Consider the following 25,120-nt stretch of genomic DNA (forward strand, 5'->3'; position numbering starts at 1 on the left):
GTCTCCAATTAACTAGCAAAAAGCTGGAAGTGGAGGTATAACTTCAGTAGTAGAGCTCCAGCCTTTAGCAAAAAAGCCAAGCAAGACCTTGAGGTCCTGAGTTCAACTCCAAGTACTGAGAAAAAAAAAAGAAACCTCTGTCTATACAATTTTACTTTTGTGCAAAGGCAGAGTTGATCTTTTGCTAGGTATGATAAGGTATGATAATGCTATGAGAATTAGGGCCATTAGAAAAGGGAAATGTCCAATGACTATTGCGATTGCATTAAAATTTAATTGAATCATTCTGTCCTTGCTCCACCTTTTTAAGTCATTCCAAAGTATTGGGGTTTAAAGGAACTCAAGTACAAATGAGCTCAGGGAAGATGAGGCGCTCGTGGGGGCAGGGATGACTTGCAAGGCACAGGAGATGCCTGCAAACTCTTGTATCTGGCAAAGCAGTCAGGCCCGTGTGATCATCCTCTGCTAAAAATATTTATGCATGGAAAGAAAATGATGACATTCCATTCCTTCAAGGGAATGTAAACAAGAGCAGAGTTTCATAAAGCCTGTACTCTGCACTGGGCTTCCTGTGTGGCTGTCATCTGTCTTCAACTGTGTGGAGTGCAGCCAGTACAGTAAGGAAACACTGGGGAAGGGTTTCTTCCCTTGCTAACTGTGTAAAGCATTTAAACATTACTCAAGCTGAAATAATTAATAATCATGAGTATAATATCATATCAATCAAAAAAAATAGAAAGTTGGAACCTTAGATGATTACTTATGTGATCACATCCAGCCATACCCAGATATTGCATGATTTATTTCTTTTTTGTTTTTTTGGTCCCAGGCCTGGGGCTTAAACTCAGGGCCTGGGTACTGCCCCTGAGCGTTTTTCACCCCCACCACCCCCCTCAAAGTTAGCAACATTTGAGCCACAGCTCCACTTCCAGATTTTTCTTGGTGGTTAACTGGAGATAAGAGTCTCACAGACTTTCCTGCCTGGGATGGTTTTGAACCTCAAATCTCAGACTCTTGAGTAGCTAGTATTACAGACATTTAAGCCACCAGCACCAACTACAGCATAATTTTTAAAGATCTGTTCATATTCCATTTTAGTAACAAACACTACCAACCATTTTAACCATAAACTCACAGAACTGTTTCCTCATACCCTGATTGAGACATTTTGCTATGGTCGCCTGACCATCTTGACTTCAGCTCTCTTCATGAATAAAAATTTTATGTTAGTCTTAATTTTTCCTTTTTATTTTCTCTTCATTCTTTTTCGTTTTTGACTCTTTGGGTTCCAAACAAAGCCAACAACCATTAACATAAACGAAGAGGCTGCTCTTTGCCAGGCTTTCACTCTACAAATGTGCTGCATGGAGTGACAGACCAGCCTTGGAGACACAGGAAACGGCACAAGAGAGGCCAAATACATTTGGATCACATGCAGTGAGGTAGGCACTGGGGCTGGATCTAAAGCTGTCTGTGTTATGATTCCAAGAATTCAAATGAGCTGCAGCAAGGGGATCCTCTGACCGAATCATGTCTTTCTTAGGTCTGCTGGACAGTGCAAAGAATCCTATTTCCTTCAAAGTCAAGGTTATAGTAGCTGCTATAAATGTGGGTAGTGTGAGATGGACTCAGAGGGTGAAACTATGTAATAAAATTGAAAGATTTATTATGAAAAAGGAGAATACAACAATACAAGATTCTCACACTTGTAACGCTACCTACTCAAGAGGCTGAGATCTGAGGCTCTGGATTCAAAGACAGTCTAAGCAGGGAAGTTGACAAGACTCCTATATCCAGTTAACTAGCATGAAGCTAAAAGTAGAGATGTGACTCCAGTGGTAGGTAGACTGCCTACCTTGAGTGACAAAACCAAGTTAGAGCACAAGAGCATGAGTTCTAGCACCAGCACACTCTCTCTCTCTCTCTCTCTCTCTCACACACACACACACACACACACACACACACACATACACACACACACACACACACACGAGATGAATATTATATTCTCCCAATATTTGAAAGCACTTTTATTCAGTGGCCTGTAGACACAGCAGTAGTTATAGCATGAAATGTTGTATCTAAAGTAAAGCTTTGAAGGCTCGACGCATGGTCATGGCTGGGCAACCTGGCACTTACTTGAGCAGGTTCCCCAGGTTGAAGAGAGCCCGGTTGTGCTGAGGATGGAGCTGCAGTGCCCTTTGGTAGTACATCTTGGCCTCCGCAGTGTCTTTGGTCAGTGTTCCCAGGTTGTTCAGAGCGCTGGCGTGGCGAGGATACAACCTGGGTGATCAACAGCATCAAGCCATGATTTCCAAGTCAGGTACACACAGACTTCTTTTTTTCCCCTCCTTCTGGTCTGCTTCACCAAAATCAAACACCAAATTCTCTCCCCCCCCCCCCCGCCACCCCCCCTTTTTTTTTTTTTTGTCAGTCCTGGGGCTTGAAATCAGGGCCTGGGCTCTGTCCCTGATCTCTTTTTGCCCAAGGCTAACTAATGCTCTACCACTTGAGCTACAGCGCCACTTCCAGTTTTCCGGTGGTTAACTGGAGATAAGAGTCTCACAGACTTTCCTGCCTGGGCTGGCTTTGAACTTCAATTAGCAGATCTTAGCCTCCTGAGTAGCTAGGAGTACAGGTGTGAGCCATGTGGGGCCAGCTTCAGAAGCAAGGAGGGGGGTCATTTTTAAGACATCCATGACTGAGAGAGGACAGTGGTATCTCCCTATAAGAAAAAATAATCTCCCAAATAGCTTTACATCCTGTCCCCCATTTCCCTTCTATTGCAATTTGTTTCTACCTTGATGTAGACTTGATAGAGTTCTCTGTATGAATATCATGAGAACTTAAGACACTTAAAGATCTAAAAATGAGATACATACAATGTTGTGAAAACCAGCTTTCCTAATGTTCAAAAGCACATGTTACGTAGAATGCAGTAGATATCACAGAAAACCAAACTTAAGCTAGTGAAGAAATAAAGAAAGGAAAGGAATCAATGTGTCTTCTTTAATTCAGAAGTGAAGAAGCTAAATCACTGTGGCTACATAGTTCAGTTCCTTGGGTATATTAAAAATGGATGCATATAGCATCCATTGGCATGTTCCATCTCTGTCTCATCAGGGTACTGTGTGTGTGTGTGTGTGTGTGTGTGGTGTGTGTGTGTGTGTGTGTGTGTGCGCGCACGTGTATGCATGGCGTGCATCAGTGCTAGGGCTTGATCCCAGGGCCTGTCGCTCTGACTTGGCTTTTCCCTCCAATAATACATGAGACATTTAACCTTCAGTGAATCCATAAATTTTACAATTACAGCTTTCGGCTTCTGGTTTCTCTGCCCACTTTACTCAAGTGGCATCACACAGAAACCAGTCCTTAATGATAGAAGCGAAAGAAACCAAATAGATGTGGGAAACTTGCCTAGTTAGATTCTCTGTGTGTTTTTAATAATTTAAATTTTCTTATTAGCGTGCCTCAAATAATACAAGCAGTTTTCACTGTGGTAATTCCATAGATATGTACAGTATACTCTGACAAGTTAACTCCATCAATTATAGTCCTCTAAAGTTCCCTTCCCTCTTTTTCAGTATTTGGTGGATTTCTTTATATACTGTCTATCTATGAGTCTTACTCACTGAAAAAAAAAAATTGTTTCTGGTTGGAATGGGCTTTGTGGAGTATGCCTAAAATCCCAGCTACTTTAGAGGGGAAAGTAGGATGACTGAAATTTGAAACCAGGAAAAGTGAGAAATTCTAAAACAAACTAAAAAGCAAATCTTCTGGCCAGGCGCCGGTGGCTCACGCCTATAATCCTAGCTACTCAGGAGGCTGAGATCTGAGGACTGTGGTTCAAAGCCAACCCAGGCAGGAAAGTCCGTGAGAAAACCAGACCAAAAAAAAAAAAAAAGGAAACCTTCTGAGAGTGTTGCTCAAGCAGCAGAGCCTTTGAAAAGTACACAAAACTGTGATCTCCAATTAACCAGCAAAAAGCCAGAAGTGGAGGCAAGGTTCACGTGGTAGAGCACTAGCCTTGAGCAAAAAAGCTAAAGAAATAGAGGGACCAATGGCTGAACAAAGTGGTACTTACTAGACACTATGTGGAAAAGGAACTATACAATTTGTGGGTAGGGATGGGAGGGATAAACTAGGAAAGTGACATCACCCCTCTGTCTAGAGACAGAAGTTTGCAACTGGAGTTTGGTTTTGTATTTTATTTCTGTGATTTATTTGAAATGTTATACAATCTGTTCAAAAGTAAAAATGCTATTAATTTTTATAGCTTTAATACCTTACAAGTCATTTCATTGTTCAAATATTATCGGTTCCTGTGCTACTATTTGTAATTTCCTTTCTGAGTCCACACACCCTTATTTGGTACTCAGATTTTTACTCCACACATTAATTTACTTGAGGCTAATTGTGCTAAGGCCACATATTTATTTTCTACTTCCTGAAGAAAAACAACAACAAAATAACCCAAAAGGACAATGTGTCTAGGGAAAAAAATTAACTACTGAAGCCAGATTTCTCCGGTCTAAAATATATACAAATGAAACTTTTGTTTCACAGGTTGACAGGATGTTTTCAATCATCTGTCTTTGACATTTTAAAAATTCTTGATTCTTTCATGTCACAAAATTCAAGTCATCATATCATGTGATTAAACTACACCCATGTACAATTGTTAACTTTATGGACCTGCTTCATTTATTTATTTCATTTATGTATTTTTGGTACTGGTACTAGGGCTTGAACTCAGAGCCTGGGTGGTCTCCTTTGGCTTTTTCACTCAACACTGGTGCCCTACCACTTGAGCCACAGCTCTACTTCTGGCTTTTTGCATGGACTTTCTTTCCCAGGCTGGCTTGTAACTGAGAATCCTCAGTTTTTAACCTCCTGATTAGCTAGGAATATAGGGTGAGCCACTGTATCTATCCTTAAGGAGTTGTACAAAGGGCTCTCAATTCAACATGGCAGTTGATGACTCTATGCATTTTGAGCAATGTCATCCTTTCCATTATTCTCCCCCATCTCAACCCCACCAGCCCCTCAAGTTACCTAGTTCAATTTTCATACATGTACATTGAACATTATGACAGTATTGGCCCACCCATCCTTTCTCCATTTGTCTGTCCCCTCCCCACAGCAACCCCACCCCAGACAAAACATATTTCAGCTTCCTGGTATTCATTTTGTTCAACTGTGAGTAGTATAATACATTTTGATCAATGTCACCCTTTCAATTGTTCTCCTTCCATCTTGACCTGTTTCTGTCTGAAGTGGTCATAAACACTTAGCAAACATGTCTTCCTACTTTCCCCTCCCCCCCGCCCCTGTATTTCTAGCACTGTACTCCTTCTGACTCATGAAAGATAGCCCTGGGGACAAAATGTCAAATACAATTTAGAGAAATGTGGCACACACTCCACTAGGGGGTGGGGGTGACCTCCATTCAACTTGACTTCCAAAAATGGTCCGGAAGGTCTCCCTCCGCCCCGCTGAATGCCAAGGTTCTGAGAATGAAACCATGGCTTTCGGATGTCCTGAGGAAAGGAGTCATTTCTAAGGATGGAATTCTCCTGATAGGTGAGATTGTAGGAAATACATGGACTGAAATGTTACTACTCTTAAATAGATACAATGAATGTTAAGCAGCCTTTCTCCAAGACCTGGAGTGAACACAATAAGCTTTCTTATTTTTTTTTCTTGTGGCAGGATGGGTAGAAAACTGCCATGGTACATGGAAATATTCCTGAAAAGGACTTAGAAAACAAGAATGTCTGTACAGCTGTGCGATTTTTGGATCTGTGTCTGTGCTTTATTTGTTTTCTTTCTAAAAAGGTTAATTACATTGCCCTCTGTGGACAGATTGGTTCTGTGTGAGCAGCTGGCTGGTGCTTATAAACCATCTGTCACCACACCCATTCCAGCACACACTACCTTCTCTGGGTTTATATGTGGGCTTTCTGGAGATGGGACAGAGCTAGAATCATCCCATGTCAGGCTGGTAAGTAGCTCTTGCCCTCATGTGAGCTTTTTTTGTATGTGTTCTGGTTCTAGAGTTTGAGCTTGGGGTCCTTAGTTGCTCAATGCTAGTGCACTTCATTTTGATCCAGACTTCTACTTCTGGCTCTTTGGTGCTTAAAGATAAGAGTTATACCTGTAATCCTAGCTATTTATGAGGCTCTCATCTTCAATTAAGCATTAAAACAAAACAAAACCAAAAAAAAAAAAAACAGAAGTGGAGCTATGTGGTTCAAGGGGTAGAGTGCTAGCCATGAGCAAAAATACTCAGAGATAACACCCAGGTCCTGAGTTCAAGGCCCAGAACTGGCACCAAGAAAAGAGAGAGCTCATATAGATTCAACTTTTACAACTAATTTCACCACAGCCTCTGGGATGGCTATGGTCATTACTGCAGTTGGGGATAATTGCTGAAACTGATAACAAATTCCAGGGTCTTTAACCTTGCCTTCCCTGATGGTTCTTCCTGCAGTGGGTAGACATGGCAATATACAATATGACTGAAGTAGGCACTAAGCAGTTGAGAGAGAGAGAGAGAGAGAGAGAGAGAGAGAGAGAGAGAGAGAGAGAGAGAGAGAGAGAGAGAGAGAGAGAGAGAGAGAGAGAGAGAGAAAGTCTGTCTCAGCAACTTCTAAAAAGAACTCACCAAGAACAGATAATTATCAAAATGATGAGTATCTCTGATATTTATACTTCTTCCTTATACAGAGTATGACAGAAGCCAGCTGGGCACCAGTGGCTCACACCTGTACTCCTAGCTATACAGGAGGCTGAGGTCTGAGAATCATGGTTCAAAGCCAGCCCAGGCAGGAACATCTGTGAGACTCTTAACTTCAATTAACCAGCAAAAAGCTGGAAGTGGAGTGGTGGCTTAAGTGGTAGAGTGCCAGCTTTGAGTGGAAAACGTCAAGTTAGAGAGTAAGGCCCTGAGCTGGAGGCCTAATACTAACACACACAAAAATAAATAAACCAATGAATCAGAAAGACAGAGCTGCCACATTTAGAGCAGACTGGAATACTGAGCTTTTCTTTTGAGACAGAATTTAGTAACAAGCCACCTCTGAGGATACATTCCGGTCTCCTGGTGTGGTGCTTACTTGAGGGCAGTTCTGTAGTGGTAGACTGCTTCCTTGTTCCGACCCTGGTCCTTCAGGAAGTTGGCGTAGTTGTAATGAACCTTGGCATTGTGTGGCAGAGTCTCAACTCCAGACCTAAAATAGATGCATTGTAATAAAGTTTTTTCTTTTTTGTTGTTGTTGGTTGTGTGGCCTGTGCACTGTCCTTGAGCTTTGTCAGGCAAGGCTAGCACTCTACCACTTTGAGCCACAGCTCCACTTCTGGTTTTCTGGTAGTTAATTGGAGATAAGCATCTCAAGGACTTTCCTGTGATCCTCAGATCTTAACTTCCTGAGAAGCTAAGATTATAGGCATGAGCCACCAGTGCCTGACTTTTAAAGTAGTTTTTAAAAAGTACAATAAGGAATATAATTTTCAGATTTGCTCCTGATTCCATTTCCTGATCCTGTATTTGAAGTTGTCCATTGTATCCAGACAAAACAAGATTTCTAAAATTTATGAATTATAGAATTAACCACACAATTTTCTAGAGGAAATGATAAAGGCAGTACAAAATTGGAAATACACTAATTGAGCATGAACAAAATGTTATAGACAGGTAGGTAGAAGAGCTTTTTTGTTTGTCAGTTGTGGGGCTTGAACTCAGGGCCTGGGCACTGTTCCTGAACCTCTTTGTACTCTACCACTTAAGCCACAGCACTACTTCTGGTTTTTGAGTGGTTAATTGAAGGTAAGAGTCTCATGGGCACTTTCCTGCCCAGGCTGGCTTCAAACTGCAATCCTCATATCAGATCTCTGCTTCCTGAGTAGCTAGGATTATAGGCGTGAGCCCCAGTCCTGGTGCCTGGCTAGAAGAACTTAAAAAAAAATCAAGATAGGGACACAAGTGGTTTTTTCTTTCTTGCTATTGTTTCTAACATATTATAATGTACCATGTGATTTTTTTGTTTCTTTGTATGTTCCTCCCCCATGGCATACCCCCTGTTTTCACTGTATTTGATGTCAGTGCCTACATCTTGTATATACACTTCTCTAATTTGGGGAGGGGAAGGGAAAAAACAAAATGCTTAAATGGGGATACAGTTTGACCCATGGTAACAATGAGATGTACAAGATACTATGTTGAAAAACAAAGGAGGAGGTAACAATGCTTGATAGGAACTGTACTCATTACCTTGCTCATGTAACTGTAACCCCTCTGTACAGTATTTTTACAATAAAAAACATATGAAAAATCTGCTAGAGACACACCTGGGCATCTGTGTCATCTGACCTGAGGCTTGCTCTCAAGAGCTAGTTACAGACCTGGGGGTACCTCACCCAAACAAGAGGCAACCCTGCAAAAAGCAGGTCAGTAGACTTGGCTAATTGCAGATGCTGTGGGTGGAAGGTGCTCTGGGGATTCTGAAGGACATGAGCAATCACACTCTGGAGGGGGCTCAGCCTTAGGTGAACCCTTACTACCTCTCTCATATCTATGTCGGGAGCAGACTGCCCCAGTGATCTCTGTGTGCCCAATACAGACAGCAGGTGACAGTGGATTCCATACATGAGAAGGCACAGCCCAGAGCCACAGGGCTCCCAAAAGCTGAGGTGGGAGATGATGTGCAGGAACCTTTGTTCTCTTCCATTCCTCTGTCCTTCAACACTGGACCCATGTAACCTGGGAGTGTGAAACCCTCTCCATCAGCTCCCTCCAGTCCACAATCACTGTGACCACATGGCACCCCAGGCTGCGATGTTCAAAGGCATGGACTAGGAACTTCAAAAGGTCTGTAACCACTCAACAGCAGTGGGTAGTAAATATGGGGTTCAGTGGGGAGACTATCACATGTATGGCCCTAGAATAGATGGTATAGGGCAAATGAAAAAAAAAAAGCCACCTGAAAAGAAATTCAGCCCAGTAGAATCACTAGAGGGCTACATTGCAGAAATCTGATGGTTTGATAAAATTAGTTTGCAAGTATTTCTCTGCAGTACAGTAACCTGCACACCTGTTCAGTATCTGTGGAGTGTCATGCCCCATCCCAGAGAATGGAGATATAAATTAATCCAAGTCTCTCCCTTCTGGGAACTTACTAGGGTAAGGAAATAAAGGCAGCAAGGCAAATGGGGTGATTTGCAATACTGGCTTCTAGTTGAATCATCTATCAATTAAGCTTGGTAGGATTATGACAATGACAGGAAAGCTGAGATTTTATAAAGAAGAGAAGTGAGCCGGCACTGGTGGCTCACTCCTGCAATCCGAGCATCTCAGGAGGATCAGTTAAAAGGATGATGGGTTCAAAGCCAGCTGGGGCAGGAAAGTCCATAAGAGTCTTCAATTAATCACCAAAAAAAGCCAGAAGTGGAGCTGTGGCTCAATGATAGCGTGCTAGCCTTGAGCTTTTTAAGAGACAGTACCCAGACCCCTGAGTTCAAGCTTCTGGACCAGCACCAAAAAAAGAAAAGAAAAGAAAAAAGAGAGAACTGAATTAGCTGTTGGGAACAGACTATCCTAAGCAGCAGGCCCAGAGAAAAGAGAATGGGGGCTTTTCAGGGACCGAAAGAAATTCAGATCACCAAGGACAAGTCTGAATAGTACGGAGACATCAAAGGGTCTCAGGGCCACTGCAACTTTTGAGGTTTTGCACAATGATTAGTTCCAAGCACAGAAACCAGAATCATAGTTGAGCTTCTGAGAGGACTGTAATGGCTGTAGTGCAGAAAGAGATTGGAAGAAGGAAAGGCTGGCGGCTCAGAGACCTGCTGAGTACTATCATGGAAATGGAGATGTGGCTCAAGTGGTAGAACACCAGCCTTGAGAGAACAAGCTAAGCAAGCTTTCAAGGGCTCGAGTTCAAGCTCCACCATACACAAAACTAAATAAGAATGAGTACTACTCAAGGTGAATTTATAGACAGGATCTGGATCAGGGTGAATGTAACAGTTAGAAAAAATTGAATTTCTGGTTGGAGGCATGGCTGAGTTGGTAGAGCAAAGAGCAAATGCACCAGACACTGAGTTCAAGTCCCTGTCTTGGACCTGAAAAAAAAAGGAAAATTAAATTTCTATCCATGGAAATTCAGAGTTTTCTATCCAGAATTCAATGGTGCCTGGTAAACAGGCCGGTTCTGAAATGACCTGGGATCACACTGGCACGATCATGATGTCGAGTCTTTCTTCTGTGGAATGCAGGCCAGAGAATCCCAGGTCTATGAAAACACTGGCCTGCATGAGCTCAGGGTGGAATTGGGGCCGTGGAGAGGAAATATTCACAGGCAAGCAGGTAGGTGGGGTAACGAACACTCCACCACACAGGGCTGTTCCCATGGCTGTTTCTGACCTTTGTGATATTTTTCTCCTGTTTTTCCAGATCTCCTTGTACAATGAATAGTTTGCAAAAGTAAATAACTAGCCAAAGACAACACTTTCTGTGAAAATGAAACTGGCTAGGTGGCCCTAGCCTCCTGAGCCAGGGACCCCATCCTGCCTTCAAGCTCTGGTTTACCACGTCCATTTGTTTCAGTGGAAACACTTCAGCTTTTCAGTGCTTACTCTGAAGAAACAATGTAGTGTTCATAAATCACATGGCTGGAGCAAAGCCTGGTTAATAACTGCACTGAGGATTGTTAAAATCCCCATTCATTCATTTACTTATTAAGTGCTGGACCTGGGGCTTGAACTCAGTACCTGGTCACTATACCTTGAGCTTTCTTTGAACCATGACTCTCAGGTCTCAGCCTCCCGAGTAGCTAGCATTATAGAAGTGAGTCACCAGCACCTAGCAAAAATCACTTTTTTTTTTTTTGTTGGTCATAGGACTTGAACTCTGGACTTGGGCACTGTCCCTCAGCTCTTTAGCTCAAGGATAGTGCTCTACCATTTAAGCCATAGCGCCACTTCCAGTTTTCTAGTGTTTAATTGGAGATAAGCGTCTCATGGACTTTCCTGCCCAGGCTGGCTTTGAACCATGATCCTCAGATCTCAGCCCCCTGAGTAGTTAGGATTACAGTCATGAGCCACTGGCGCCCAGCAAAATCACCCTTTAATTCAGTACTTTAACATATGCATTTCATGTTTCTCCTCTACACCTCTTCTTAGCAGAAGACTTGAGAGGAACCAGAAAGAAAATAGCCACTTTGAAGTCAGATTCTGGTGCCTCATATCTATAATCCTAGCTACTCATGAAGCTGAGATCTGAGGGGCAAAGTTTCAAGCCAACCTTGGTAGGAAACTCTTATCCACAATTAATCAGCAAAAACCTGGAAGTAGAGATGTGGCTCAAGTTGTAGAACACCAATCTTTATTGGAAAAAACCAAGTAAGAGAGTGAGACCCTGAGTTCAAGCTCTAGTATCCCTCTCTCTCTATCTCTCTCTTTCTCTCTCTGTCTCTCTCTGTCTCTCTGTCTCTGTCTCTCTCTCTCTCTCTCTTTCTCTCTCACACACACGCACACACACAAAGAACCACTTGTATCAAGTGCATCCTTCAGGTTTTAGAAGAGTAGTTTGTTTTGTTGGTGTTATGAAACAATAGGTTAGCACAATAAAACTCAAATTCCTAGTTAGAAAACAATTTTGTGTGTACATGTGTGTGTGCTGGTACTTGGGCTTGAACTCCGTACCTCACACTCCTACTTGGCTTTTCACGCAGGCTGGTTTATTTACTACCTGAGCTATACCTCCACTTCTGCCTTTTTGCTGACTAACTGGAAATAAGAGTCTCAGAGATTTTTCTATCTGGACTGGCTTTGAATCTTGATCCTCAGCCTCTTGAGTAGCTAAGATTATAGGTGTGAATGTGATATCCAATATGCCAACCTCATTCTTCAATGAAATAGAAGAAGCAATCCAAAAATTCATATGGAACAATAAAAGACCCCAAATAGCAAAAACTATTCTTAGCAGAAAGAACAGGGCGGAAGCAATATCAATACCAAATTTCAAACTTTACTACAAAGTCATAGTAATCAAATCAGCTTGGTACTGGCACAAGAACAGACCTGAGGACCAATGGAATAGGACTGAAGACCCAGAAATGAACCCACAGACCTATAGTCATCTGATCTTTGACAAGGGAGCTAAAAGAAAATAGAATGGAAGAATGATGCCTTTTCAGTAAATGGTGCTGGCAAAATGGGTTAATCACCTGTAGAAAACTAAAGCTAGATCCTTAAATATCATCCTGCACCAGAATCAACTCCAAATGGATCAAAGAGCTCAAAGTCAAAGCAGACACCCTGAAAACATTGCAGGAAGGAATAGGAGAAACTCTAGGGCTCCTTAGCACAGGCCAAAATTTTCTTAATAGAGACCCAGAAGCACAACAAATCAAAGGAAGGTTGGACAAATGGGAATGCATGAAGCTGCAAAGCTTCTGCATGGCAAAGGACATAGCTAGCAAGATCAATAGAAAGTCCACAGATTGGAAGAAGATCTTTACTAGCCATTAAATAGACAAGGGTCTCATATCTAAAATATACTTAGAACTCAAAAAATTAAAACCCCCAACAACAAATCCTCAAAGAAACAACAGCCCAATTAATCAGTGGACTAAAGATTTAAAGAGACTTCTCTGAAGAGGAAATAAGAATGACCAATAGACACATGACACAATGCTCATCTTCTTTAGCCATTAAAAAAATGCAAATCAAAACAACATTGAGATTCCACCTCACCCCAGTTAGAATGGCTATAATCAAGAACTCTAATAACAACAGATGCTGGAGGGGAGGTGGCAAAAAGGGAACTCAACTGCATTGTTGGTGAGAATGTAAACTTGTTCAACCACTTTGGAAAGCAGTATGGAGGTTCCTCAAAAGACTCCACATAGAGCTCCCCTATAACCCAGCATCCCTCTTTTGGGCATTTACCCAAACAATCACAAACAAGGTCATACCAGCACAACCATTTTTATCACAGCATTATTCACCATGGCTAAGATATGGAACCAACCCAGATACCCCTCAGTAGATGAGGATCAAGAAAATGTGATATATATATATATATATATATATATATATATATATATATATACACACACATACACACACACACACAACAATGGAATTCTATGCCTCCATCAGAAAGAATAACATCGCCCCATTTGTTAGGAAATGGAAAGACTTGGAAAAAATTATTCTAAGTGAAGTAAGCCAGGCACAAAGAAACATAGGTCCCATGGTTTCCCTTATTTGCAATAACCAGTACATGTCTAGGACAACCAAAAAAAGGTCAAAAGCTATGCACATATGATCATATAAGATGATGTTAAGCAAAATGAACCCTAAGACAGGGACATAAGTGGATTTTTCTTTCTTGTTATTGTTTTTAACATACTTATAATGCACTATGTGATTCTCTTGTTTCCTTTGTATGTTTTTCCCCCATGATATAACCCCTGTTTTCACTGTATCTGATTCCGGTGTCCTGCATCTTGTATATACATTTTTATAATTTTGGAAGGGGAAGGGATATAACAAAATGCTTAATAAGGATGCAGGTTGACCCATTGTAACAATGAGATGTACAAGACACTATGTTGAAAATGAACTTTACAATTTTGGGGAGGAGGGGAGAGGGAGGGATTGGGGAGGTGGAGAAGGAAGTGATGTTAAGGGAAAAACAAAGGAGGAGGTAACAATGCTTGATAGGAAATGTATTCATTACCTTGCTCATGTAACTGTAACCCCTCTGTACAATATTTTTACAATAAAAATATATGTGGAAAAAAAGATTATAGGCATGAGCCACCAGCATCTGGCTCACACACACATTTAAAATTGTTTTTAAAAGATTCAGCCACAAAGTGACAGAAAAGTGAGAAGAATTCGTGGCCTTTCTTAATCTTGAAGGTTGCTTGGACGCAAGGGTTTTATACTGCCATACATAGATGGCTGCACTCTAGGAACATTCTTTTTTTTTTTTTTTTTGCCAATTCTGGAGCTTGAACTCTGGGGTTTGGGCTCAGGGTTCACATTGTTACCACTTGAGCCACAGTGCCACATCCAGCTTTTTTTCTGAGTAGTTTACTGTACATAAGAATCTCACCGGAAAAAAAAAAAGAATCTCACAGACTTTCCTGTCTGGGCTGGCTTTGAACTGCGATCCTCAGATCTCAGCCTCCTGAGTAGCTAGGATTATAGGTGTGAGCCACCAGTGCCTGAGTGGGAACATTCTTATTATAACTAGCAGAGAGCAGGGTGCTGATGGCTCACACCTACTGTAATCCTAGCTACTCAGGAGGCTGAGATCTGAGGATTGCAGCTCGAAGCCAACATGGGCAGAAAAATCCATGAGACTCTCATCTCCAATTAACCATTAACATGCCAGAAATGAATCTGTGGCCCATGTGGTTGAGTGCAGCCTTGAGCACAAAAGCTTAGGGACAGTGTCCAGACCTGAGTTCATGTCTACACACACAGACACACAGACACACAGACACACAGACACACAGACACACAGACACACACACACACACACACACACACACACACACACACACACACATGAACAAAACAAAACAAAAAACGACCATGAGGGATCGAAGCCTCACTTCCCTGGATTATCTCCTTTAGATTTCTCAAGAACCTCTCAGATGGGTGGTCTTAACTGCATTTCCCATAGTGCATTAAGGGAGACATAAGCAAAAGGGGTGCAGACCCTTACCTAATGCTGTGGAGCTAGTAAGCAACTGAACCAAATTTCAACCAAGACTATGACATGTCAGAATGATTAGTTAAAGCTGCAAAGCCCAAACATACCACCCGAAACCAGAAACTAGAAGTCAATGAAATGAGTACTATACTATCACAACACTCCCATCACAGCTGCAAGCTTCCTCCAGTACCACAGGGAAGTCACTGTGTGACTATGTGTTCTTGGTCTCCTCCTGAAGCCAGTGTGGAGTTTCAAGAGGGACTATGTGGCCCACAAATCCCACAATAGTTCCTGTCTGGCTTTCACAGAAGAGGGTTGGTGCTGGAAGATGGGCTGGCCTGTGGCTCAAGGCCTCTGGAGGAGGGGAGGGCGGCAGAGGTCTGCAGTCTCTTCCCCACTGCCTGTGGGTCACAGAGCAAGTCACTGAACTGCACACAACACAATTACGTTATGTTGAGTTTGTCTTTCCAGGTACCTAGAAAATGGGGTTTGTCAGATCAAATTATGTTCCGACGACATCATATATCCTACATGTATCAAATAGAAGGTTCTAGGTAGTTATGAAGCCAATCAGAACCGGGCAGTAAACTTCTTCCCAGGTCAGGATACGTAACATAGTCTTCTAGGAAGACTATGGGTCTTTGTAGCTCTGTCCTTCTCTTTCTGTATCTCTGTGTGTGTATGTGTGTTTGTGTGTATGTGTACGTGTGTGTGTGTGTTTATATTGGATCTACCTTAGGTTGAAAAATAATTTTAAAAAGGTGAGTAAGGTTTCTGTTCTTCTGGGTTGTAGACCACAGTTAGGGTCAAACCCTGAAGGTTCAGCTTGACTTGGACAAACTCAGCCTGTCTCCTGGCTCTAAGGAGCCACATGTGTAAGGCAAAGCTGGGAATGGCTGCCTGCAGATCTACAAACACACAGCTAGGGGCAGCGTCTCGACTGGAAGTTCTGGAGTCTGGCCGGCTCTGGTATTCTCTCTAACACAAAGGTCTGTCTTCAGACACTCAACAAGGACCCTCACGGCATTCTAAGCCAAAACTGTCTCACATAGTTAGTCAGGTCTAAGCTGGGCTGCATGTCTTGGGAATGGGTTTACCAGAGGCCCCTGGTACCCAGGGTGCCAACTGAATTTCACCTCTGGAACTTTTGCAAATATTTTTCTTCCTTAGCTCAGTCAGCTCTTTGTTTTGCCACTGTGGCTTTTTTGATATTTGAACACTCACCCTCCTTTCTTCCCCTGCTCTTATTTTTGCAGTACTGGGGATTAAACTCAGGGATTCCCACATGCTAGGCAAGTGCTCTACCATCTGAATCACAAGCCCAGAATTTCTGCTTTCCTTTTGTTGTTTGAGATGGGTCGTGCCAACTTTCCTTATAAATTGGCCTTGAACTTACGATCTTCCTACGTCTACCTTACCTCTTGAATGGCTGGGATTACAGGTGTACTTGTTATGCTCAACTTTTCTCATCTTTTAATACTCATCTCAGATTAGCAATAGAATGATAGGTCTTAGTCATCTTTTACACTTACATAGTATTGTAGGTCCTGCTTGTGTTTATGTGCCTGACTCACACATGCCTGACTCCCATCCATGCTTCTCTCTTACCCTAGAACACAGAGCATGGTAATGAACTGGACACTTTACATATGGCATTTGCTGCTGGATAGATAATATCTTATGCATCTTCACAAACAACTGCATCCTTGCACTCTATTCTGGAGAGACACATGACTATTCTAACTTTTGAAATGTACAAATGACAACAACCTATCCAAGACCACACAGCTATCCAACAATTGAGCAGAGTCACAAAGCCCACTCCATACCTTACACCCAAGCCCCAGGTGCTGTGCCTCATAGGTTACTGGTGAATGTTTGCCTGACTGATTTCAACATTATGCTCATACGATAAACCTGAAGCTTCCGGAGGACATCAGTATGTCTTTGTTTTTGTTTTCATGGCTAGTGTCAGCTATATCACCAGCATGGTTGGTGGCTCATGCCTGTAATCCCTAGCTACTCAGGAGGCAAAGGGCTGAGGATTGAGGTTCAAAGACAGCCAGGACAGGAAAGTCCATGAGACTCTTATTTCCAATTAACCGCCAAAAAGCTAGAAGTGGAGCTTGAGCGATAAGAGTGCTAGCCTTGATTTAAAAAAAAAAAAAAAGTTCAGGGACAGCACCCAAGCCCTGAGTGTAAGCCTCAGGACTAGTACACAACACACAAAAAGAACATTTATAATCCATCATCTTTTTGCCAGATGTCCCATTGGTTTGTATGTAAAAAGCTTTACATTCCATTAAATAAAAACCAAATAAAAATGTTTATTATATAACCCTCTCCCCACCCCTACATCTGGTCAAAATACTTGGAGAATTCTCAGATGCCATCTTTCATTTCATGGTTATCAAAAACATATTCAAGTGTGCACTTGAGATCCCATATGGTTACTTCAGGTAGCTGAAAACTGGAAGCCAGGGACTCATGAGTCTGAGCCAACTCCGCACTAGTGACATGGTTAGTAACAAAGCTCCATCATCTATGCATACAGGCATGCATGCTCAACGTATGTGTGTGTGGTGTGTGTGTGTGGGGGGGTGTGTGGGTGTGGGTGTATGTGCGTGCGCACACATACACACCTGCCAGGAAAAAGTCTTTCATTTTCTCATTCAAAACTAGTGTTCAAAATAAAGCTATCAGATCATCAGTCAGTGCTTAACATACTGAAACAGTCTATGCAGATGCATTGCGTTTCTCTTCCTCCTCGCTGGGTTCTTGCCTTTGCCACTCGTGTGACTAAACAATGAAATTAGGCTTATCAGTTTCATTTTGTTTATAGCTGACTTTACAGCCTGGCTCATCAGCAGGCTGTTTCCACCTGAATTCACAGACTCAATGCCTTCCCAGGAGTCTTATTTTCATATATTCACTTGGAACACAGACTAACATTTTCAAAATCTAAAATTAGCCAAGCCCTGGTGGCTTATACACATAATCCTAGCTACTCAGCTAGGAGATCTGAGATCTGAGGATCACAGTTCAAAGCCAGCCCAGGCAAGAACTGACCTAAGATTCATTTTTTTTTTGGGGGGGGTCCGGTCGTGGGGCCTGAACTCTGGGCCTGGACGCTGTCCCTCAGCTCTTCAGCTCAAGGCTAGCGCTCTACCACTTGAGCCACAGCGCCACTTCCGGCTTTTTTCTTTTTGCTTATGTGGTGCTGAGGAATTGAACCCAGGGCCTCAGGCATGCAAGGCAAGCGCTCTACCACTGAGCCACCTTCCCAGCCCTGACCTAAGATTCTTATCTCCAATAAAAAAAGAAAAGCTTGAATTGGAACTGTGGCTCAAATAGTAGAGCACCAGCCTTCAGTGAAAAAGCAAGGGACAGTGCCCAGGTCTGGTGTGGAGCACATGGGCAGCAAAGATGGCGCTGGGAGGGGGTTGAGTGGGCAGGGCCTAATTTACTGTAGAGCACATGGGCAGCCAAGATGGCGCTGGGAGAGAGTAGAGTGGGCAGAGCCCAATTGATCAACCAGCCCCTGAAGGCTCAGGTGAATGATAGGGTGTGACCTTGACAGTGATTGGTTCCTCTTCCTCCCTTGCCATGCTATCCACCCTTTTTGTCTTTAAAAGGGGCTGCTCTCTGTTAATAAACGAGTTTTTCTACCTGCTGGATTTGGCTCCCCGCTGTGTCTGATTGTCTCCTGGGCTGAGGGAGGCTGGGGAACGGGCGGGCGAGCGCTGCACTTACCTTTCCTTGGACCCCGTCCGTCTTTTGTGGGACGGATGAAGACCCAACAGTCTGGAGTTCAAACCCCAATATTAGCACACACACACACACACAAAATACGGGGAGGAAAAAAGAACAACTAAAGTTAAAACTTTTCTGTATTTTGAGCCAGTCCCAGGGCTTGAACTCAGGGCCTGGGCACTGTCCCTGAGATTCTTTTGCTCAAGACTAGTGCTTCATTATTTGAGTAACAGTTCAACTTCTGGCTTTTTCATTTTTTATTGGCAATAAGAGTCTCATGTACTTTCCTGACAGGACTGGCTTTAAATCAAGAACCTTAGAGATCAGCCTCCTAAATAGCTAGGATTACAGGCATGAGCCACTGGTATCCAGCATTAAATGCAATTTTATAGATCAAAACTACTACTAGACCCATGGTTTGGAAGCTATGTTATTTATTTATTTTTATTTATTTATTTTTGGTGCCAGTCTTGGGGCTTGAACTCAAGGCCTGGGTGCTTTTCCTGAGCTTTGTGCTCAAGGATTCCCCTCTACCACTTGACCAACTGCCTTTTTGTTGGTTAACTAGAGATAAGAGTTTTCTAGACATGCCTGCCCAACTGGCTTTGAACTGCAATCCTCAGCTTTCTAAGTAGCTAGGATGACAGGCATGAGCCACCAGTGCCTGGTTTGGTAACCATTTTTAAACCAAGAGCTTGGTGGGAAGAACTATTGCCTTTCAATTCATACCTGAATAGAGATTCTCTGGACAGCCAAATTTCATTCTGCTTCACTGTTTTCCAAGAGAAGAGCAGCAGCAGCAGCAGCACTATGGACACAATCAAGGTGGCTCCACATCGGTTCAGCCATGTGTAGAGTTTGCTCAGTCCATGCACAAACAGGATGCAGTAGCCCATGCTGAAAATTAAGGCACAGGCACAGGGTTTACTAAGTGGGCTGATTCCCCAACTTGGCCTAACAGCATAGCTATCAAAGAATGCTCACCCAGGCCACAGGAACAAAGGCCATTCTCTTGTCTTAGACGACCTTTCTATGTTAGTGCTTTAAATGCTACATTAACATATTTGCCAGTTATTTCTTTGTATTGATTGATTTTGTGCTGGTACTGGGGCCTGAACCCAGGGTCTGGTGCTCTCTTGGCTTTTTCACTCATGGCTAGCACTCCACTACTTGAGCCATATCTCTACTTCTGGCTCTTGGGAGATTAACCAGAGATTAGAGTTTCTTAGTTGTGTCTGCTTGGACTGGCTTTAAACTATGATCCTCACATTGGGGCCTCCTGAGTAGCTAGGATTACAAGCATGAGCCACTAGCATGAGGTTCCTTTGTAATTTTAAAATCAGTTTTCCCCACATGGACAAATGTTTTTGAGGTCTTAAACAGGGAAAAAAAAAACTCAGGGGAAAAAAAGACACTAAACATAGTAACTTCAGGAAAAAATTCTTATGGCTTAACAATATATTTGGACAGGCACAATGGCTCACAGTTGTAATACTAGCTATTCAGGAGATTGAACTCTGTGAGGATCACAGTTTAAAGTGATCCCAGGCCAGAAAGTCCATGAGATTCTTATTTCCAATGTGGCTCAAGTGGTAGAGTGCCAGCTCCAGTACTGGCACATAAAAATTTATTGGACGAAGCTGTTATTGAAATCACTTGAAGCTAAACTCCATCCCTCACCCCCCCCCCCCAATTCAGATGTCATCATGCAAGGACTGTCTCTGGAGATGCCAGTGTTGGGGGCAGAAGTAGGACAATTACCTAGGCATGTACAGGACTCTCTCAGCGACCACAAACCCCACCCTGAAGAAGAGATTGCTGGCTGGGAGGAACGGGAATGCCAGAAAGAGCAGACCCACCAGCACCTCTTTATGCTCCAGCCTCTGAAACACAACAGGGAGGACAAAGGAACTCGTTTAGATCCACAGTCACCAGCAGGTCCCACCTCTTGTATTCCAGGAAGAGTAACAAGTGGGCACACATTTGGATGAGGGTCAAGTTGAACATGGAAGGCTCCAGGCTAGAATGGAGGCAGGTTAGGTAGAGAAAGAGTACAAAAATCAATCCCCTCTCCTACTCTTGCCCTGAAAAGCACCCACAAGTACTACCTCCTTCCTACTCCTCCCACAGCCACTCCTGCTATGAGTAATTAATGGTCAGGTGTGCTTAGAGCTTCTCCCTAGAAGGAATTCCAGGCCAGCTCTAACCTTTTGAGTCCTTACCCCGACCTTTGCCCAACAAATTTCTACCTTAGGTTTCATGGATATGCACTGCATCTCACACATACTTAACATTAAGGCATGGCAACCTAGTACATGCGCAAATCCCTTTCCAAACTCTGCCAAGTCACAACTCTCATCTCCCTAAGATCAGCCTACTATCACAAGCATGAACTCCTCTTATACTCCTCAAACTTTAGAAAACTGAAAGTTTTAACCATGTGTTTTTTTCAAGCCATTTAACATGAGCCTGTCATTTCCCTTAATGGGGTACATTCTCTCTGTCTCTGTCTCTCTCTCTCAGCTCAACTCTTTGCTTTGCCATTTTACATTTTTACGTGTGTGTTCATTCAAAATTCTTTGTTGGAGATGCCAAGGTCATTACCTCTGCAGCCACTGGTAATGGATCAGCTGTCATATCATGCGCCCACACATATTCCTGACACACATCTGTGACTGCAAGCATCTGGCACTGGCACAGCACAGTCCCTGACCACAGCTTGACATTGTGCGTGTACCTCATGGCAACCCTGCTTCTCACTCTAGCTGCTTTCAGAGTCTTTGTCTTTCAGGGAAGACAGGACTACCTGGGCACAAAACAGCTGGGTGAATCAGGCATGCAGGACCAGGGAGACATAAATAATATCTTCTAACAGCAAACACCTCCAGAAACCAACAACACATACCCAGACAACCCACCTTGCCACAAAGGACAGGAATGGCAGTGGTACACCTTAGGACTGCAATGAGAGCTTCTTAGCATGAAAACAAGGACTAAAGGATATTCTAATGTATTCTGGTAATAAAAACCCACTATAAGAATTCATTCAAGCTGGCCACCAGTGGCTCACATATGTAATCCTAGCTACTCAGGAAGCTGAGATCCAAGGATCAAAGTTCAAGTGCAGCCTGGGCAGAAAAATCTGTTAAGACTTTTGTCTCCAATTAACCAGAAGAAATCCAGAAATGGAGCTGTGGCTCAAGCAGTAGAATGCTAGACTTGCGCACAAAAGCTCAGGGACAGCGCCCAGGCCACAAACTCTAGGCTCAAGATGGGCACAAAAAAACAAACAAAACCCAACAATATTCACTTTGTAATTCCTATTAGGGAGTTTTATTTATATTTTAGAAGTTCATTTCTCTATTCTTCGGTTAACTGGAGATAAGACTTTCCTACCCAGACTAATTTTGAACTGCAATCCTCAGATCTCAGCCTCCTGAGTTGCTAGAATTATAGACATAAACACTGGTGTCCTGCTTAGTTCATGCTCTTTGAAATAACTGCACATGGGACTGGTCCAAGCAGAGACTCACAAATAGTTCCTTGTGAACAAAAGTGAGTAGATAAGCAGGTAACTCAAAACCTGAAATATCTAGAGTCAGGTACTGGTGGCTCATGCCTGTAATCCTAACTACTCAGGCTGAGATCTGAGGATCTCAGTTCAAAGCCAGCCTGGAGTCTGTGAGACTCTTATCTCCAATTAACCACCAAAAAAGAAAAAAAAAGTGGAGTTGTAGCTCAAGTGGTACAGCACTAGTTGAGCACAAAACAAGGCCCAGGGCCAGGGAGAGTGCCTAGGCCTTGAGTTCAAACCCCAGGAACAGCACACACACACACACACACACACACACACACACACACACACACACACACACACACACACACACACACACACACACACACACACACACACACACACACACACACACACACACACACACACACACACACACACACACACACACACACACACACACACACACACCAGCATGAACTTCCCATCCTCAAAAGCTTTTGTGTTTAGTGATGCTATCCAAGAAAAAATGATGCATAGACAGTACCAGTTGAGTGGGAACTGGTCTCATCCTCCAATCTCCAACTCAGATGCTAAGAATACTTGTAAGACCAGACAGGCATTGTCAAGGGAGAGGAAGAATTGTGGAAATAACTGGGCTTTTGGAGCAGTAATTCTGTGTGATGTTTACATAGATTTAATTCATTTGCCCTGGGCTGCCTGCCAGCCCACTTGAACTTGACTTATACCCACTCAACCTTGACTTACGCCCACTCCACCTTACCTTCTCTCCTTGATGGAACTTCTGGATAGCAAAAGACTGGGGCTTTTTTTTAATTTAATTTTTTGGGTCCAGTCGTGGGGCCTGAACTCTGGGCCTGGCCGCTGTCCCTCAGCTCTTCAGCTCAAGGCTAGCGCTCTACCACTTGAGCCACAGCGCCACTTCCGGCTTTCTTATTTTTGCTTATGTGGTGCTGAGGAATCGAACCCAGGGTCTCAGGCATGCAAGGCAAGTGCTCTACCACTGAGCCACCTTCCCAGTCCCAAGGCTGGGGCTTTGAACTGACACCTTGCTTCACTCCCTCCCTCTTCCCAGCTGTGACCCTTCGCACATGCAATCTATTATGTCTCACTATTAGTTACTTCTGTAGCAGCCCCCACCAGGAAACTCTAGCATTCCCGAGGACCTACTGTAAATACCTGACTATAAACAAAGATCAAGTCTCGAGTTCTGGCTGGAGAAAAACCTGTGCTGGTATTGGGCCCTCAGTGTCTATTTTCCATGCCTTTGAAGCTAATGCTGTGATCGTCCAGGACTCGAGCTGAGAGAGCAGCAGTGAGGGACTATGGGGATGGAGAGAGAACTCAGACACAGCTGGGCTGATGGGAGCTCATTCCAGGGCATTCCAGGAGGCTCTGCCTTCACATGATCTCAGAATAGTCTTACTCTTACCTTTCAGTGACTAGGTAAACTTCTCATTTATTTATTTTTGGTGCAAGTACTGGGGTTTGAACTCAGGGTGTAGATGCTGTCTCTTAGCTTTTCGCTCAAGACTGGTGCTCTACCACTTGAGCACAGCTCCACTCCTGGCTTTTTTTGCTGATTAATTGGAGGTAAGAGTCTCACAGACTTTCCTGCTCAGGCTGATTTCAAACCATGATCCTCGGATCTCAGCCTCACTAGTAGCTAGGATTATAGGAGTAACCACAGGGCCCAACTAGCCTCTCATTTTTAAGGCCACTGAAGCTTTAAAATGGCACAGAAACAGTCAAGATAAACACTACTGTGAGAGCTTTTTTGGTCCAGCTAGATTTAAAAATTGCTCTGGACCGGGGAAGATCAAGTTTTGCATTTTGCTGCAATCACAGAATCAAACGTCACAGCCCACTTCTTGGGACTTCAACAAGATCTACAAGCTGAACTGTATTAAAGTGAGACAGAAAGTAAGGGCCAACTTGAGGCAGGGGGAATTTAGAAAGAGCTCTATCTCGGTGGCTCATTTATTGTTCCCATATTATTAGCTCCTCCTCTTTCTTTTTCTCTTTCTCTTTTTCTTTCCCTTCTCCCTCCTCTTCTTCCTTCTCCTTCTCCTCCTCTTCCTCCTCCTCCTCCTCGTCCTCATCTTCCTCCTTCTTCCTTGGTGCTGTTACTGGGCTTGAACTCAGGACTTCAAGCTCTTGCATGGTGTTTTGCCAATGCTGGCAGCTCTACCACTTGATCCACATTCCCACTGTGAGCCTCAGATCTCAGCCAAATGAGCAGCTCAGAGTACAGGTGTGAGACACTGGTACCTGGCACGCCCACATTTCTTAAGGAACGCACATTGAGGTAAGATCCTGATTTGGGCCAAAGAGCCACTGTGCCACAGGAGCACAAGTCATGTTTGCATGTAGACATGGGAAGCTGTCACTTATGTTGTTTCCCCGTCGGAAAACTGTTTTTGTTCAGGATCACAGCAGCCTGGCTACCAAGTCAAATGTGCTTGGCTCAGACTGGTGATACCATTTCTCCCTTTCCAAGAGTGCTAACATTGACTCAGAATGCACAGGACACAACGTTTTAAGGGGGAAATGAATAAACAAGTGAAAGCCCCTCGGAGACAAGAGGAGTTTACCGGACACGTCTCTTTCTCCAATTTAAACAACCATATTCCCCAACCAGACCTCCTATGCCAAGGAGCAATGTCAGGTACCCTAACAAACTGGGCCAAAAGCAGATTAGATTAAAATCAGAGTGTTCATCAGCCGACACTCTACATTTCTTGTGTTCTGGCTTTGTCCTCAGGGCCTCATGCTTGCTAGGCTGGAATCTACCTCTGAGCCACACCTCCATCCCTACTTTGGACTGGTTAATTTGGAGAGTCTATGAAGTTCTTTCATCTTATGTCAGATGTCATAGTGTATAAATCTTTCTTTTTCCTAGACATTTTGAAGATTTCAGCTGTTGCCATCTGGTGGAAATTGACCCTGTGGTATATAAGTCTCTCTTGCTTTTTAACAATGAAAATAGGTGTGTGCAGGTCTGCACTTGGAAAATTACAAGTGTTTGATGCCATTTTTTGGCAAGACCCTCATTTACATCCATTAGTCAAGGAAATTAGCCCTTTTAAGCTCTG

At 43.2% G+C, this 25,120-nt stretch overlaps 1 protein-coding gene across 3 annotated transcripts in view; it reads right to left on the reverse strand.

Annotated features, from left to right (window-relative positions):
• The window catches only part of Tmtc1 (transmembrane O-mannosyltransferase targeting cadherins 1), a 158,818-nt gene that overhangs the window by 17,546 nt on the left and 116,152 nt on the right, over positions 1-25,120 (reverse strand). For all 3 annotated transcript variants that reach the window (XM_070038266.1, XM_070038272.1, XM_070038281.1), the window contains 4 exons: positions 20,252-20,373; positions 19,220-19,387; positions 7,119-7,232; positions 2,140-2,283 (listed from right to left, as the gene is read on the reverse strand). In XM_070038266.1, the coding sequence (XP_069894367.1) occupies positions 2,140-2,283; positions 7,119-7,232; positions 19,220-19,387; positions 20,252-20,373 (548 nt within the window). The remainder of the gene's footprint in view (positions 1-2,139; positions 2,284-7,118; positions 7,233-19,219; positions 19,388-20,251; positions 20,374-25,120) is intronic.

This window comes from Dipodomys merriami, unplaced genomic scaffold (assembly GCF_024711535.1).
Source record: "Dipodomys merriami isolate MVZ:Mamm:240054 unplaced genomic scaffold, mDipMer1.0.p SCAF_10, whole genome shotgun sequence".
Taxonomy (NCBI): Eukaryota; Metazoa; Chordata; class Mammalia; order Rodentia; family Heteromyidae; genus Dipodomys; species Dipodomys merriami.